The 17,436-nt window shown below is 39.9% G+C and overlaps 1 protein-coding gene across 2 annotated transcripts in view; it reads right to left on the bottom strand.

The window, feature by feature from the left end:
• The window catches only part of PDSS2 (decaprenyl diphosphate synthase subunit 2), a 254,692-nt gene that overhangs the window by 68,765 nt on the left and 168,491 nt on the right, over positions 1-17,436 (bottom strand). For both annotated transcript variants that reach the window (XM_046006024.1, XM_046006026.1), the window contains one exon: positions 9,513-9,587. In XM_046006024.1, coding sequence (XP_045861980.1) covers positions 9,513-9,587 — 75 coding nt within the window. The remainder of the gene's footprint in view (positions 1-9,512; positions 9,588-17,436) is intronic.

Below are 17,436 nucleotides of genomic sequence, written 5' to 3'. Positions count from 1 at the left end.
AAGATAATGATCGGGGCGCCTGGGTGGCTCAGTGGGTTAAAGCCTCTGCCTTCAGCTCAGGTCATGATCCCAGGGTCCTGGGATCGAGCCCCGCATCAGGCTCTCTGCTCGGCAGGGAGTCTGCTTCCCTTGCTCTCTCTCTGCCTACTTGTGATCTCTGTCTGTCAAATAAATTAAAAAAAAAATTTAAAAAAAAAGGATAATGATAAAAGGATCAAATAATCAAAACAACATAAGAATCCTAAAGGTTAATGAGCCTAAAGCAGGGCTTTGAAATACATGATGGAAAAACTGATAGAACTATGGGGAGAAATAAAACAAATCCACAATTATAATCAGAGTCTTTAACACCCTTCTCTTAGTAACTGACAGAATGAGCTGAATGAAAACCACTTCAGACACAGAAAACTTTAATGACACTATCAACCAATCTGACTTAATTGATATTTACATAGCACTCCATAAACATCAGAATACATATTCTTTTTAAGTGAACATTTACCAAGATAGATCATATCTGGGTCATAAAACAACTCTCAATACATTTAAAATAATTTAAACCATATAAAATATGTTCCCTAACCACAATGGTATTATAAATCAGTAACAAAAAGACGTCTGGAAAAATCTCCAAACAGTTCAGAAACTAAATAACAAGGTTTTAAATAATATAAGAGTCAAAAAAAAGTCAAAAAAGAAATTAGTAAATAGTTTGAACTGAATGAAAATTTTAAAACATAATGAAAATCTGCGGGATGTTACTAAAGCAGCACTCAGAGAGAAATTCATTGCTTGAATGTCGTAATAGAAAAGAAAACAGGCCTTGGGGCACCTGGGTGGTTTAGTCAGTTAGACCTCTGCCTTCAGCTTTGGTCATAATCACAGGGTCCCAGGATTGAGCTCTTTGTTCAGCAGGGAGCCTGCTTCTCCCTCTCCCTCTGCCTGCTGCTCTGCCTGCTTGTGCACTCTCTCTCTCTCTCTGTCTAATAAATAAAAAATCTAAATTAAAAAAGGGGGAGGGGAGATGACAGGTCTCAAATAAATGATTTCAGTTTTAAAAACTTAAAAAAAAAGAGGAAATAAAACTAAAGTAATCAAAAAAAAGAGTATAAAAAGGAGTAAAAGACAGAAAGTCAGTGAAACCAAAAGCTGGTTCTTCGAAATCAATAATATTGTTAAATCTTGGGGCAGGGAATTACCAGTACCAGAAATGAGAGGAGTGACATCACTACAAATTCTCCATATATGAAAAAGATGATGTGGGGATATTACTAAAAACTTTATATGGGCACCTGGGTGGATCCGTGGGTTAGGCCTCTGCCTTTGGCTCAGGTCATGATCTCAGGGTCCTGGAATCAAGCCCTGCATCAGGCTCTCTGCTCGGTGGGGAGCCTGCTTCGCCCTCTCTCTCTGCCTGCCTCTCTGCCTACTTGTGATCTCTCTCTGTCAAATAAATAAATAAAATCTTAAAAAAATTCTTTTTATGTTAATAAATGTGACAACTTACATGCAATAAACAGTTTCTACATAACTACCAAGGTTCACTCAGGAAGAAACTTATAACCCTAAATAGTCCAACAGTTTTTAAAGCATTAAATTTGTAACAACAACAAAAAAAACAACAACCCAGCCTTCCCAGAAAGAAAGGTCTGATGGCTTCACTAATGCATTCTATGAAACAATAAAGGAAGAAATAACATTCATACTACAAAAATTTTTTTCAAAAAAAATCAAAAAGGAGTTGGGCACCTGGGTAGCTCAGTCAGTTGGGAGTCTGACTTTTGGTTTTGGCTCAGGTCACAATCTCAGTTATGGGATTGAGCCCCACATAGGGCTTCACGCTCAGCATGGAGTCTGCTTGTCTCTCTCCCTTTGCTCCTCCTCAATAAGTGCAAAGGAGGAAATATTTCCCAATTTATTATTGATGCAAAGATTAACAAAATTTTAGCCCGCCATATTCAACAATTAGGAAAAGGAGACTGCATCAGGATCACATGAGGTTTACTCCAGGAATGCAAGGCTGGTTTGACATTTGGTAATCAATCAACTAACTCACCATATTAATACACTAAAAGAGGAAAACCTAAAAGAGACAACCGAAAACAAAAGAATATGATCCCCTCAATAGCTGTAGGAAAAAAACTATCAAAATCAACATTAATTCCTGATAAGAACTCCCAGGAAATTAGGACTACAAGGGAACTTCTTTACTAATAAGAGCCTCTATAAACAACACCAAAAGCCTACAGCTAACATCACACTTAATGGTGAAATACTGAATGTCTTCCTCCTAACATCAGGAGGAGCAGGGCAAGAATATCCATTCTCAGTAGTTCAATATTGCGTTGAGACAATCAGCTGTTGGGTCTGAGATTTTGCTTTACCTAACATACAAACTAATGAGGTAGCCTGTGACTGTTTTAGGGAGGCTAACAGAAGACACAAGACTCCTGGATCAAAGGCAACAGACTTTATTATTCATGGTACAACAAGAAGCAGGTGCATCAGCATATTTGTGTTGGTTACCCTTAGTCCCAAGTCCCGAAGGAGCAACAATATGGGCTCAGATGGAAGCTATGCTTCAGTGGATTTGCATTACAGCTAAAAAAATAGTCACTGAGTTTTGGGGATTATTGCTTTTGTACCAAGCCATAAGCAAGCCTGTTTGGAGTAATGGATATGTTTATTATCTTGATTGTGATGATATTTTCACTGGTGTACACATGTATCAAAATATATCAGACTGTGCACTTTGTTTGTAGTTATTTGTACTTCAAGAAATCTGTATCATTAATTTAACAACTATTTTTGGGTTACTACTAATGTGTTTGGTACTGTTTTGGTATTGGGGATACAATGGTAAACAAAAACCCACCTCCTATAGAGCTTATATGCTTGTTGGAGAAACCATAAGAAAGATATCAAATGGTTAGAACTGTGATTAATAAGGTAGAGGCATTAAGTAGGGTGGCTACTTTGGATTGGGTGGGAGGCTCGTTTCTGAAAATTACGATATTGGTGTGTAGATATGAATATAAAAAGGGGCCAACTATGTTACAGTGGAGGAAGAATACCCCTGGCCCTTATTATTTTAGTTTTCCATCTCTCTTCATATACCTCTAATCTCCTGCAAATCATCATAAAGATCACTGATGAGTTAGCTGTCCCAAAGGTTAATCTGATTATGTAATTCTTTTGTTTAAAAACCTTTAATCCCTCTCTTACCTCAAGTACTAAATCTGGATTTAGCTCTAAATCTGGCATTGCAAGTCTTCAAGCATGGGGCAAAAGCTACCTTTCCAGTATTCTTATGACTCCTTTATTCTAATATGGATGAAACCCTGATCTTAAATATGCCTCTCGACTTTTGATTCCAGGCGGTTTCCTCTGCCTGGAATGCCATCCTTCCCCATCAGCAGATATCCTTCCCATCCTTAAAAGTCCACCTCATGTATCACATTCTCCTTGATGTCTTTTCTGTTTCCCCAATCAGAAGTGACTTTTTGTTCACATCTTCCTCTGTTATGCTTTTCAATGGTCAAAACTCATCTTTTACTGTATTTTAGAAGATGGCATTGGGCTTTGCAGGTAGGAGCTATTCTATACCTTCCTGGTGGACTGAATTATCTTATTTTTATATTTTAGTTGAAAGCTGCTAAGGGATTAAAGGAAGATAAGCATAAAAAAAATACTTGGAGAGAAGTTTTCTTTCCTACTTCTCTCTCTTTTTTAGAGATTTATTTATTTTAGAGAGATAGAGAGAACACAAGCAGGAGGGGCACAGGAAGAGGGAGAGAGAGAATTCCAAGCAGATTCCATGCTGAGTGTGGAGCCCGATGCAGGGGCTCAATCTCACAACCTTGAGATCATGACCTGAGCTGAAACCAAGAGTCGGCCGCTCAACTGACCGTGCCACCGAGGTGCCCCTTTCCTCCTTCTCTTAAGAGAATAATCTACTGAAAATATATGTTTGGGAAAAAATAGAATGGATCTTTGTAATTTTAATGACTCGGTTAAAACCAGTTCAAGAGAACTGGATAGTCTTTAAAACCCTCTCACTTTCCTGAGACTAGAGCCAAGCCAATATGAGCAGAATCTCTAAAGACAGGAAACAGGTGTGCTGTTCCCCATTTCAACACCAACATGAGGTGATTTGATTCTCAAAGAAGGAATAGGAGTGGGTGGGATATAAATAAGGAATCAGAAAAAGAGTGTGTAGTGGGCTCTAAGACCACCCCAAGGTTTGATGCCTCACAGGTTAGGAGGACTCATAGGACTCAACATAGAGTCAAACTCATGGTTGATTACAGCAAAAAGATACAAAGCAAAACCAGGAAAGGGAAAAACGTGCATGAGGTGAAGTCCACAGGAAGCTGGGTGCAAGTTTCCAAGAATTCTCTGTCAGTGGAGTCACACAGGATGTGAGTGATTCCTCCAAGAATTAGCACATGTGATAACATGTACGGAATGCTGTCTACTGGGGAAATTCATTGGAGACTGAGTGCTTGGTTTTTCTGCAGAGGTTGGTCACCCCTGTCTAGCATATACCAAAATTCCAGACTCCCAGAAGGAAAGCAGTATTCAAATTAAACCACCCAGCCTGGGTGGCTCAGTGGTTAAGCATCTCCCTTTGGCTCAGGTCATGATCCTGGAGTCCCGGGATTGAGCCCTGCATCAGCCTCCCTGCCCAGCGGTAAGCCTGCTTCTCCTTCTCCTATTCGCCCTGCTTGTGTTCCTTCTTGCTCTCTCTGTGTCAAATAAATAAAGAAAATCTTAAATTAATAAATAGATGAATGAATGAATATTTAAAACAAAACAATACAAAATAAACCACATTGTTTGCAGAAACAGTTTGGGCACAGTGAGCCTCACTTACAGTTAGATAATGGTAGAGACCCTCCTAAAATCCAAGTTCCCAGATGCCACCCAAGTGCCAACCTTATAAGAAGGTTTTCCTTTTTTTTATTTGGGGGGGGCAAAAGAGGGAGGAAGATAATCTGAAGCAGGCTCAGCCACAGAGCACAAGCCAGACGCGGGGTTCCATCACACAACCCTGAAATCATGACCTGAGCTGAAATCAAGTCAGATGCTTAACTGACTGAGCCACCCAGGTGCCCCTTATAAACAGGCTTTTCTAAGGATAGCAAACTTTTTCTGCATAGGAGTATGTTGAAAATATTCTTACTTTTGATTAAAAAAAAAAATCTCACTTTCAGGTTTTTTTTTTTTTTTTAGCAAACAGTGTGAAATAGAGCAGAGAAATATACACTAAGTCCATCACAGTATTGTTTAAGCTGATAAAAAAAAAGAAAATGGGGGAAGTATCTAAAAATTGTGGAACTGTTCACTAAATTACAGTATAGTAGTAGGGAGAAATATTAAATAGCCATTAAAATTAAGTTTAAGAGGTGCCTGAGTGGCTCAGTGGGTTTAGCCTCTGACTTTGGCTCAGGTCATGACCTCAGGGTCCTGGGATTGAGCCTCACGTCGGGCTCTCTGTTCAGCAGGGAGTTTGCTTCCTTCTCTCGCTGTCTGCCTCTCTGCCTGCTTGTGATCTCTCTCTGTGTCAAATAAATAAAATCTTAAAAAAATTTTTTTTGACGCTTGGGTGGCACAGTCATTAAGCGTCTGCCTTCGGCTTGGGTCATGGTCCCAGGGTCCTGGAATCGAGCCCTGCATTGGTCTCCCTGCTCAGCTGGAAGCCTGCTTCTCCCTCTCCCACGCCCCCTGCTTGTGTTCCTTCTCTTGCTGTGCCTCTCTCTGCCCAATAAACAAAATCTTCAAAAAAAAATTAAGTTTAAAGACTTTTAGTTCATTTTTAGCTTTTAAAGACTTTGTCAGAGAGACAGCACAAGCAGGGGGAGCGGCAGGCAGAGGGAGAGGGAGGAGCAGGCGGATGTGGGACTCAATCCCAGGACCCTGGGATCACGACCTGAGCTGAAGGCAGACACTTAACCTACTGAGCCACTCAGGCACCCGAATTTTGAAGACTTTTAATAACAATCCTGAGAAATAAATCAGGACAAAAGCTTTTCAGAATAACTCTAAAATGAGAGAAATACAGAATGAAATCTAGAAGGAAATACACTTAAGTGTAATCATGTTTCATTTCTGGGGAATGGTTTACGTAAAATAATTTTTATTTTCCCCTTGACCTTTCTCTGTGCTTCCAATTTTTATTTAACAAACATGCAGTTACTCTTCTAATTAGAAACAAGGTATAAGATAATTAAGTTAAAAAGAGTTTAGACACAAAGGTCTGTGGATTCAATACTAATTTTGCTAAAATGTAAAATATTTAGTGTGTACAGTGAGAAACATGAGTACAATGCACAAGGCAGAACTTGACTGGGGAACTCCTGGGATGGTAAACAACCATTGCTTTTAAAATGCAATTTTTCTATTTAATCTGCTTTTTTTCAACTAGCTAACAACAACAAAAACAGGTAGAGGGAGAGGAAAATTATAAACACCAAAGAAAGCACATGGTTCATTTTCATTATAAGGAAAAAATGGCTCACACACTAGCAAACAGAAAAATAAAAATGTTATTTTTCAATGGCTAGAATAAAGGATGAATTTCTAGAATTACTTCAAATGTTTACATGATCACAATTTACCTATGATCTGTCAAGTATTACTGACACAAGTTACCTTCAATTCCCATAGTCTGAAGGAGAATCAGGAAATTGCAAAGTCCTTCTGGAGAAGGTGGTTTTGAACGTTCTGCTGTAATTCCCCTCCATTTGCTTTGAATGCATCTACTCTGGTCACAGAGATACGACTCCACAGAAAGCTATTTTTGTGCTACCCAGGTTCTCCATCACTGCATTAAGTAGCCATATAGAAAACAGACTGCTATTGTATTCTCTTCTCCCTAGGGAGATGAAATGGTTTGCAGCTGATTTTCAATCACAAAGCAATTCTTTTGTGTACTGAATTGGCCCATGGCTACGGAGGTTGTGCCACTCACTTCCCACATGACCTTCACTTGTGGCTGCTTCCCAATCGTGCCAGAACATGAAAACCTTGAAGGCACTCCATGTGGGGCAGTGCTCTCTCTGCTTCTGAAGTGATTCCTGGGCCAAGTCTGAAAACCCAAATTCCGAACAGCCATTGCAATGGCCAGCACACTTAAGAGGAGGGGGATAAAAGCCAGAATTTTTCTGGTTAGGAAGGGAAATGTGGTTAACCTAAATTGGACCTGGGGCACAAATAGAGGCATCGAGAAGCTCTCCCACAGCTTCAGTTCAACTATGCATTCTGCTTCCGTTATATTAAACACACACACACACACACACACACACACACACACACGCTCCTTAAATGGTTTGGCTATATTCAGAAATGTAATTGCTTAAAGAAGGTCTCTAGTGCTTGAAAGGGCTGTGTTTGAGGAGATGGCAGGGAAAGAGGGCAGATGAACAAAGCATTGCTACAGATTCTTTTGAGGAAAACTAGCTAATCAAAGTCAGCAATTAGTGCTTGCTAAGTGGCCGTGAGCGTATGATCAACAGTCCTTCAAAGACTTTCGTTGCTTCCTCTTTTCTCCTTCCCAGGAAGAAACAGATTATGTGGGACTTGGAGTCAAAAAACCTGGGTTCAGATCATGTCACTGTGAAACGTGCATCAACAAATAGTTTCCAGACACACTGCTTTCCTGCCATCCGTCATCCCTGAATTTCAGGTTCTTCCTCTGTAAAATGGGCACACCGACACATGTTATCCTTTCCAAGGGTGAATGTACAGGAAGAGAGCATAAGCACACTGTAAAGTACTATCTAAACATTTATCATCGTTGCCATGAGGTCTGCCTGACATATAGGAAGTACTTAACGAATGTTCACAAAATTACTAACAAATTAGGCTAATTATAGTGGACAAAGAGGAAGAGCAAATAAATAATAAATCAAGAACCCTAAAACCAGTAACAACACTTTTGCTTAAAAATTAAGATACTTAACTGTAAACTATTACTCTCTTCCATGGAACGAAGTTCAACACCTTGGAACCATCCCAGGGGAGACCAATGCCTCAACTACCAGAAGAGGTCACTATAGTCATCACACATGGTGGGATCTCCGGTAGGGCAGAGGGACACTAACAAATGGGGTTTTGTTAAGGTAAAGAGGCAAAAAATGAGAGGTGAAGAGCCTGAGCTCTGGAGTTCAAATCTCAGCTAACAAGTGGTCTGACTGTGAGCCAAGTATTTAAGCTTCTCTAAACCTCAGTTTTCACATACGTAAAATGGGGAGGCAGTAGTGTCCACTTGCTGGCTTCCTGTGAAGAATAAATGAAGAAACACAGACGAATGACTTAGCACGGTGTTACGTGCTCAGCTATCATCATGTTCATTATACTACGTCCAAGGCAACTTCCTACAAGGGAACTAGACCGAGAATCCTCCTTTTAACAATCTGCTACGTACCCTCAGCGATGGTAGTGAAGTACGCTATGTTTTTGAAAAATGCAGCAAAGGGGGCCCCACATTGTGGTCCTACATACTGACAGGCCCTCACATCGATCGCACTATGCTGCTTAGGGGAAGCTAGATATGCCTACTGGGAGCTATGGTTCCTTGAACCAAATGTTAGCAGACGTTCAAGGTATAATTCTTCATATTTTACTTACCATTCTCCGAACCATCCGGAGTCCCTGGGTTATACTTCTACATTTCTTAGCCAAGTTGCTCATGCTCTATGTTTCATTTCCAGTAAAATCTGTCTTTCTTTTCTCAAATGGAAATGTCAAAAAGCCTAAGATGTGCATACGTGCATATTTTCTCTAATCTGCAGTGAGAGAAATCTTGCTAATACAGACGCTAAAGAAGTTAGAATAATGAAACACTAAGATAGGAATCCTGTGTAACAGTATATACCATGGTAAATGATGGTGGTGGTCAATGAGGCAATCGCTTCACATTCAATATCCTACTGAAATGAAATAACTGCATTTTAAAGAAATAAAACCTAACCCATAAGATGTCCTGTTAAATGAGTCAAAAAAACCTTAATTCTAGATCTATGCAATTAATCAAAATGATTCAACTGCACAACTATCCTACTTCTTATCACTGAGAATTTAATAACGCAGTAAATTCTGGATCTTGCCCCCCAAAAGCCGCCTTCTTCAGATCATGTCCACTCTTCAGGGACATTGGACATGGAAGGCCCCTTCCTCTGGGGGACAGGCTGGGCCCAGGCACCTCAGCACAAGCTGCTTCTCCAGCCTGCCTGGTGACAGTGCTACCTGCCAGCCAGCAGCGTCCTGGAGCCTATTGGGCTGCTGTAGATTGAACAGACTGTGAATCCAGCCAGAGGATAAGAGGTTGTTTTAATTGGCTAACTCTGCTATGTACTAAGCGTATGGCCATGAATTTGTAGCCAAAACACTAATCTAAAAAAAATGTCATGTACAATTTAAACACAAAACAAGAATGACATTTTCGCTCATCAATTCTAGTTTTGCCACGAGGGTTTTTAGCTTAATATTTTAGAATATCAAATCCTTACCTTTGCTGAAGTAGAATTTTCATGGTATACCCCTTGTACCAAGTCCATAAGAGCACTTGCTATAAGTTCCACAACCTAAAAGACAATAAAAAACATTAAGAGAAACAATTATCCAATTTTTGCCTGCGTTTCTACCTCAGGAGCCTTAGTAGCAAGATAGTATTTGTGCCTGATGGAAAAAATGGGGTTATATACAAAAATCCTGGCAAATGGCACTGCCCACCTGGATATTCGAGTGGTGATCCAATTTTTTTTTTCAGGCATAATTCAAGAAAAAAAAATCTTACAAGCATAGCACTGAACTAATATACATGAAAATCCAGTAATAGCCATTTTGAACCTAAGCTTAAATTTCAGATACCTAATGAAATCCTAACGTGATTTTTTTTCTGTATGTTTATTTCTGTCAGGTGGATACTTTTTCAGTATCTTCATTCTGGGAGCCATTACAATGCTAATTTTCACACTTAATACAGAAAGAAAAGCAAAAGCAAAAGAATGGTTAACCTTTCAAATGCGTTCATTCTGTTGTCCTTAAAATGCATGGTGAATATATTTGGTGTAGGGCCCCTGGGTCAAATGTACCATAAACACTGAAAATTTTTACAGAACTGTGATAGTGAAATCATATTCATCAAACCTGTATTATTTCCAAGGCTCAGGCTATTAAAAAAAAAAAAATCAAGCAAAATCAAAAGCTTTGAACTTGTTCCAGAATGTAAAACAAGCAGAAAACAGTCTCTTTGGAACTACTGTGCAATTTAGAGTTGTTTGCATAAACCATCTTAATTCAGGAGAATAAAACAGTGGTATTGACTCTAATGTTCAATGCAGCCATTTCAAACAGATTTTCCTCAAAGCTGCCCCAACCGTTTCTTACGAAGTCTTAATATCTTGTATATTTAGCTTCCTATATTATGCAGTTCCCGTATCTGATTCCCACTCTCTGCTTCCTAAAATTTAGCTCAGTTCTGATTGAATTAAAGGATTTTGTTTCAGCTTTTATCATTCTTGTAATTGAAGACATTATTAACCCAAAGGAGACAGACCCAAACAACAAGATACTTTAATCTCAGGTACCCAAGATTTAATAAACATTTTCTTAGAGGCAAATTATATTAATTTGTGGAAAGACTTTTCTTAAAAATTTTAACACATGGACATTTATCTCCAAATTTATATTTACATTCATACTGTTAACAGAGACAAGGCTGCTGATAGGGAAATTTTGCTGATTAAAGGCATTTTTTCCTACCTCTTGCAGAGGGGTTAATTTGTAAGACCTATACAAAGTCTTTTTTTTTTTTTAATCACATTGCCCTTTAGGTAACCAAATACTTAAGAAATATTGTAGCAATATGAGCTGCAGAGGAACTAGAAGGACAATGATCCTACAGTGTTACCAGATGTGTTGAGTTATTTAAGTGGGGAAGAAAGAAAATGAATGGATTTTTTTCCCCTGAAGGTATCAGATAAGCCCTATTCCCAAATCCAGGAGGATAGAGTATCGCCAATAGGTCTATGAAAAGATTGTAACTAAATGCACAGCATCAGATTGGATTACAGTTTATACAAGCAACATCCCAAGATCCCCCTGATGGCTGGACACGTAATACAGATCAATCACTCACTAAGAAATGTTATGGTTTTGAAACAGTTTGAGCTCTGAGACCAGCACTGGTACAGTGAACAGGGACTTGTAAAGAGAAAGTCCAATGCTCAGTGTCAAGATGATGGCATGAACTTTTAACAATGACTCTGGATAACTAGACCATGCCCTTACTTCCTTGAAATTCCAGACCAGGCAGAAGCAACAGGAACATTTTATTTTCTCGCTCTTTTTCTCTTTAATGTAATTAGCAAACATAGGCATAACTGCACTTACAAGTTCACCATTTATGAACAACCCACACTTCCAAATAAGCCTTACTTACTTGAGCAGAATACACCTCCAAAGCCAATGTCGAGCACTGAAGAAAAAGCTTTGGAGTTCCTTGGGTTAACAAGTGTTGGAAGGTAAGTGATTATGAAAAGCAGGAAAAGCCTAGGGGAGTTGAACGTTTCCCAGGCATGGGTGACTTACTTGGTGCACATGTAAATCTCTTTCCATTGCCTGAAATGTTGACTTTACTTTTAAAATTATACCAGAGATGTGTTTATTATTCTCCTTTAAAACTGTAATATTTCTAGAAAGACCACAAGATTACCAGCTACACACACTTTAACAAGACCACTTAACGATCTGAATGTTTTTCAATATATGGCTAACTAACATAGGCATTCACCTGTTTTTGGTACCTGATGTACTTAAAAGTAAGAAAGAACCTGCCTTTTTTTTTTAAGGATTTTTATTTATTTATTTGACAGAGAGCAAAGTAGGCAGAGTGGTAGGGAGAGGGAGCAGGAGAAGCAGGCTCCCCTGCTGAGCAGAGAGCCCAATGCAGGCCTTGATCCCAAGATCCTGGGATCATGACCTGAGCCAAAGGCAGAGGCTTATTGACTGAGCCACCCAGGTGCCCCAGAAAACACCTGCTTAATGTTCTCCTTCAGCTTCTTGTGGAGTGATTTGTTCCAGCAACCACAAATGGTAGGAAGGATGGTAGCAGCCAGAGAACCCAGAAGCTTAACTGTCAGATCTCCTGGGTCTAAGAGGCCAAGCCCCCCACTTCTTGGTGCTCTAGATAAGATTCAAGAACTTCTGTTCCTTAGGCTCAGGGGGGACATGCAAATTCATCCTTCCTTCCTTTCTTGGATTTTATTTATTCATTTGTGATAGAGAGAGAGAGCATGAGCAGGGGGGAGAGGTAAAAGGAGAGGGAGAAGCAGACTCTCCACTGAGCTGGGAGCCTGACTCAGGGCTTGAGCCTAGGACCCAGAGATCATGACCTGAGCTGAAGGTGGACACTTAACCATCTGAGCCACCCAGGCGTCCCACAAATACTTTCTACTACAAAAAGAAGACAGACTAAAAGAGCGTCAATGTTGGCCACTCTTGGGAGCCCAACAAATTAGAGGACTATAATGACACAGAGCAGGCATTAGGAGCCAGAGGATTGAGATTCTACTGCAAGGACTACTACTAATTCCATTGTGAGTTCTGGGGCAAACGAATTAATTTCTCTGAGTTTGGGGTTTTCCCAACTATAAAATGAGGGAAGTTGCAAAATAGAACTCTTTAAGGTCCCTTCCAATTCTGATTCCGAGCTTCTAGAAATGCAAATCTTAGTATTTGTAATTAGGCATGTAAATTTGAAAACTGCTTTTTTGTAAACTTTGATGAGTCAGCTTAGATTATTATTTTTAGCTGTTCTCTTCACATGGACCTTTCTCTGTATCTGAACTCTGATTACTTTCTTTGTCAAAGTGTTTGCACCCAGTCTCCCTTGGTTTCAATACCTAGAAGCATCATGATACATAATGGAAACAATTTCCATTTTCTGAACCATTCCCTTTTTTAAACCATTATAACTGGTAGCCCACCCTACCAGCTGACAAAAATGTCCTCCATGGGTTAATGAAAGGTCAACACTGCTGAATTCTGGGTCTTGAATGGCTCTAATGCTTGGGAAGAACTCACACTGCTGGATTCAGAATGATATCAGGTTCAAGTGCAAAGCTGAGTCAAACTAATGGCTCTAGTTGGCTGCATCGTTTCCTCCCTAGGAGTGAATATGGAGGACACGTAGAAGAGAATCTGTCACCATTAATGTTATGAAGTTTACTTTAGCTGTCTAGAAAGTAATCAAACAGGAGATAAGTCTCTTTATTTCTGCATTTCTGGAGGGTGCAAGAATGGCAGAAATGCTTACCTGCACGTGCAATACAAAAATGCTTTTCTCTACCATTTGTCCTGTTGAAATCTGACTATACAGCAATGCTATATAGTATAATCTTCCGAGTAAACCCTAGATTTTAGTGAGCCAGAAGTAGTAACTTCAGACTGTCCATGTTATGAGCTGGCTTCTTGGACCATCCTGTATGGCGTATATTTATTATTATTATTATTACTATTATCTTGTTGAGCTGTAATTGATGGAATGAATTTCTTAAATGTTTAATTTAAAGGACAAATTTCATCAGTCTCAGGGGAATACGTAATTGATTCATTCTTTATCTTTTGGCAAGGGTAACTGCAATTCAAAGATTTTTCTTGACTCAAAAGCAAAGCGATGTATATACACTTGCAAAAGGTGTTGCGGTGATTATGCCCTCAGCTGTGCTAAAATTCTTTTTTTTTTTTAAATATGGTTGTATTTATTTATTTATTTTTAATATTTTTTATTTATTTGACAGAGAGAAATCACAACTAGGCAGAGAGGCAGGCAGAGAGAGAGGAGGAAGCAGACTCCCTGCAGAGCAGAGAGCCCGATGTGGGGCTCGATCCCAGGACCCTGGGATCATGACCTGAGCCGAAGGCAGAGGCTTAACCCACTGAGCCACCCAGGCGCCCCTGTACTAAAATTCTTAACATAAAAAACAGAAAATGGGAGAAGAAGGGGCAGTAAGAGAACAATGACCAGAAGACATCCTCACACTGCTGTACAAAGACATCTGTAGTATCTTCTTAAGGAAAAGAAAGAAGCTGGTTATAAAACAGAAAAGCACAATAGGAATTTTTAAAACAAAATGAGGTCAATCTTTGTGTTTATATGCGCTGAGAAAGACGTCTGAAAGGACAACAAAACATTAATAAGAATGATAATGTTAGTGGTAAGCTCCTGGATGATTTTTAATTTAAAAATGTTCTTTTTTGACTTTTCAGAACTGCTTAAATTTATAATTGCTAAACTTGTAGTGGCTGAAATTTACAATGTACTACATTTTCTGCCTCCTTTTATTGTACTGCTTTTGTGATCGGGTAAAACAATAACCCTATTTCCATGGGCTGGGGTGGGGAGTTGGGAAGCATGCTCTGCTTTTCGTCTCAAATAGCTTTCCTGAGCTGGGCCCACAAACCGATTTCTGGAAAATATCGATCAATCAATAGTCCTCGGATTAGCAAAAATAAGATCAGTAAGTGGTGGTAAGCCTTCTGTGCAGACAAGCTGCGCCTCTCTCAATGAACGTAATCGAGGAGTACTGTCAGTTAGCATTTGTCAGACAGAACAGTCTCAACTGAGTCGTAGGTGGTTAACTAGTAAACCAGACCACTGGAGAGGAGCAAGTGATCACCTATCCCAAATTATAAGTAAAATACAGCTATATATTTAGACAAATGTGGCTCAATGAAAGCTCAAGCCTGCATAACCTGAGGTTACATAGTAAGGTAGTACGGTTGTATTTTAACTCACTTAAAAAAGGTTGCTATGCACTTAACCTGTTTGGTATATAGAAACTCTGGAGGCTATTACAGATTTATAATCATCTTTCAAAAACTTGCGCCGGAGAGGTTACTTTAATGACAGTTTTTACTACAGTGTGGAATGACAAGACAACGTGTGATCCATCACTCTATTTAGGAGGCAAATGAACCCACAGCCCCTCAGACTTTACTACTCTTAACAGCTGCTAGCAAAGGAAACAGTCATGTGCGTGCACGCATCTGCAGTGCTGGCGGCGTTAATTACACACAAATTTATTGCACTCCTTCCCCCACCTCCAGGAAGAAACAGCAACGCAAGAAGCAGTAGCAAAGGTAAAACGCCCTTGGGGAAGAATTAATTCTCACATACATCTTGGGAGGAACAAAAGACAGATTTGGCGTAAATATGTCCTTTCCAAGGAGCTTTGATATTTGAAGGGATAGTCAAGATTTTTTTTTTTTAAGACTTTATTTATTTGACAGAGATCACAAGTGGGCAGAGAGAGAGAGAGAGAGAGAGGAGGAAACACGCTCCCTGCTAAGCAGAAAGCCCGATGCGGGGCTCGATCCCAGGACTCTGGAATCATGACCTGAGCCGAAGGCAGAGGCTTTAACCCGCTGAGCCACCCAGGCACCCCAAGATTTTATTTTTAAGCCACAAAAACTATACTGTTGGGAAAAATGCCTTACAGAAAAACAGTCGAAGAGCGTGCTAATAGTAACCAGGGCAGTGAGCTTCACTCTTTCTTTAGGTCCTCGTCACACAAACGAAGCATCTGAGAGATGCATTTAAAGATGGAAAGATTTACTTACACCACCAAGGTGACGTAGAGGAATGGGTGAAGGAGCAGCACTCTCCCACAGAGACCAATAATAACATCTAACATTTGTAAAGCACTTTATCATTTACAAACTGGGTTTAAGCAAACGACTTTGTTCCAGGTGGACTCAGTCCCCAGTGCTCAGCCAGAGCTTTCAGGCTGGCAGCCTCAGTGGAGACGAGACCTCTGAAGAACACAGGGATCAGCGCAGTGGCCAAATCAGGGGTAAGTCTACTCACCCACCACCTGGGCGCAAACAACCCAGATGAGCCCTAATCTGCATGCTGATTAATATAAATGAGTAGCTTTAATAAAGCCATTGATGAAGTCTATGAAAGAGGGTTCGCTCCACTCCTTCCTATGAGACAAGGACCAGGTTTAATGAAGACAATGATGAAAGGTCTGTTGTAATAAACACATCACTGACTCACAGGAGTTCTGGAGGAAGCTTCTGAGCAGGCGTTTTGAAGGGGGCCTTTTCAATGCTGCCAAATGTGTAAGACCGTGCTTATTTGTGGGAGGGAGAGCAATCTGTTCTAGTGAGCTGGAAGTTCTTTCTGGCTAAGGGGGAAGAGCAGAGAGAGAAATGGCACAACCAGTAGGACAGGTGCAGCAAAAACTAAGCAAATTGATAATCTTAATTTTTAATTTAGAACAGCTGATACATTGGTTTATCGCCTCTAACTACTGGTAACATTTGTCAAAAAGGGCTCAGAAAATTCAGTGAACTGAAGAAAAGTTTAAAAATCACTTAAAAGATAAAACTTAAAAGAAATGGGCCACAACTTCAAGAAAATGGCTTGAATATGCAGTGTTGAAATTTAATACTATATTGGCTAATTCATTCCATAAACATTTGCTGATAGTTCACTGTGTTCTGGGCACTGTACGAATGAAACTAGTTATGACCTTATAAATGACATTACTTTGTCACTGACCACTTAGAAGGTTAATACATAGATGAGCTGCATGACCTTGGGCCAGCCATATCACTTTTCTGGACCTCTGTTTGCTTATCTAGATAAGAGGGATCTGCATTTTATCAACAGTAAGCCCCATGACCAGAAATGCATAACTGTGTAGCTGTATACATTTTTTATTCATAATAATTGTAAGGATGATGCCAAAATATGATTTCTTTCTTTCTAGATTTTATTTGAGAGAGAGAGAGAGAAATCACAAGTAGGCAGAGAGGCAGGCAGAGAGAGAGGGGGAAACAGGCTCCCCACTGAGCAGAGTCCACTGCGGGGCTCGATCCCAGGACCCTGAGACCATGACCTAACCCGAAAGTAGAGGCCTAACCCACTGAGCCACCCAGGTGCCCCTTTTTGTTTTTAAGATTTTATTTGAGAAGCAGAGAGAGAGCGTGAGAGAGCACATAAGTAGGGGGAGAGCCAAAGGGAGAGGGAGAAGCAGATTCCCCACTAAGCAGGGAGCCTGATGTGGGACTCTATTCCAGGATCCTGAGATCATGATCTGGGCCGAAGGCAGAGGCTGAACTGACTGAGCCACCCAGGTGACCTGGATTTCTTTTAGTAGCAATGATGGAGTGATCCAAAAATACTGAGTTCACTTTTTCAATGAAGGTGCATGGTTACTGTACTGTTGACTACTAAAGAACAATCTTTTATTGACTTAAACAATGACTAGGTTCCTGAAAAAGTTTTAAATTTAAAATGCTTACACCAAAATGAAACTTTTCCTAAGAAATAAAGGAAAAAGAGATGCTTTCCAGTGGGTTAAAAAAAAGTTGGTTGTGTTAAGTTACTACAAAAACTGTACATAGTTGCTGGGAACTGAA

The sequence above is a fragment of the Meles meles genome, chromosome 5 (assembly GCF_922984935.1).
Source record: "Meles meles chromosome 5, mMelMel3.1 paternal haplotype, whole genome shotgun sequence".
Classification (NCBI taxonomy): domain Eukaryota; kingdom Metazoa; phylum Chordata; class Mammalia; order Carnivora; family Mustelidae; genus Meles; species Meles meles.
This window is presented reverse-complemented; position numbering and strand designations above follow the sequence as displayed.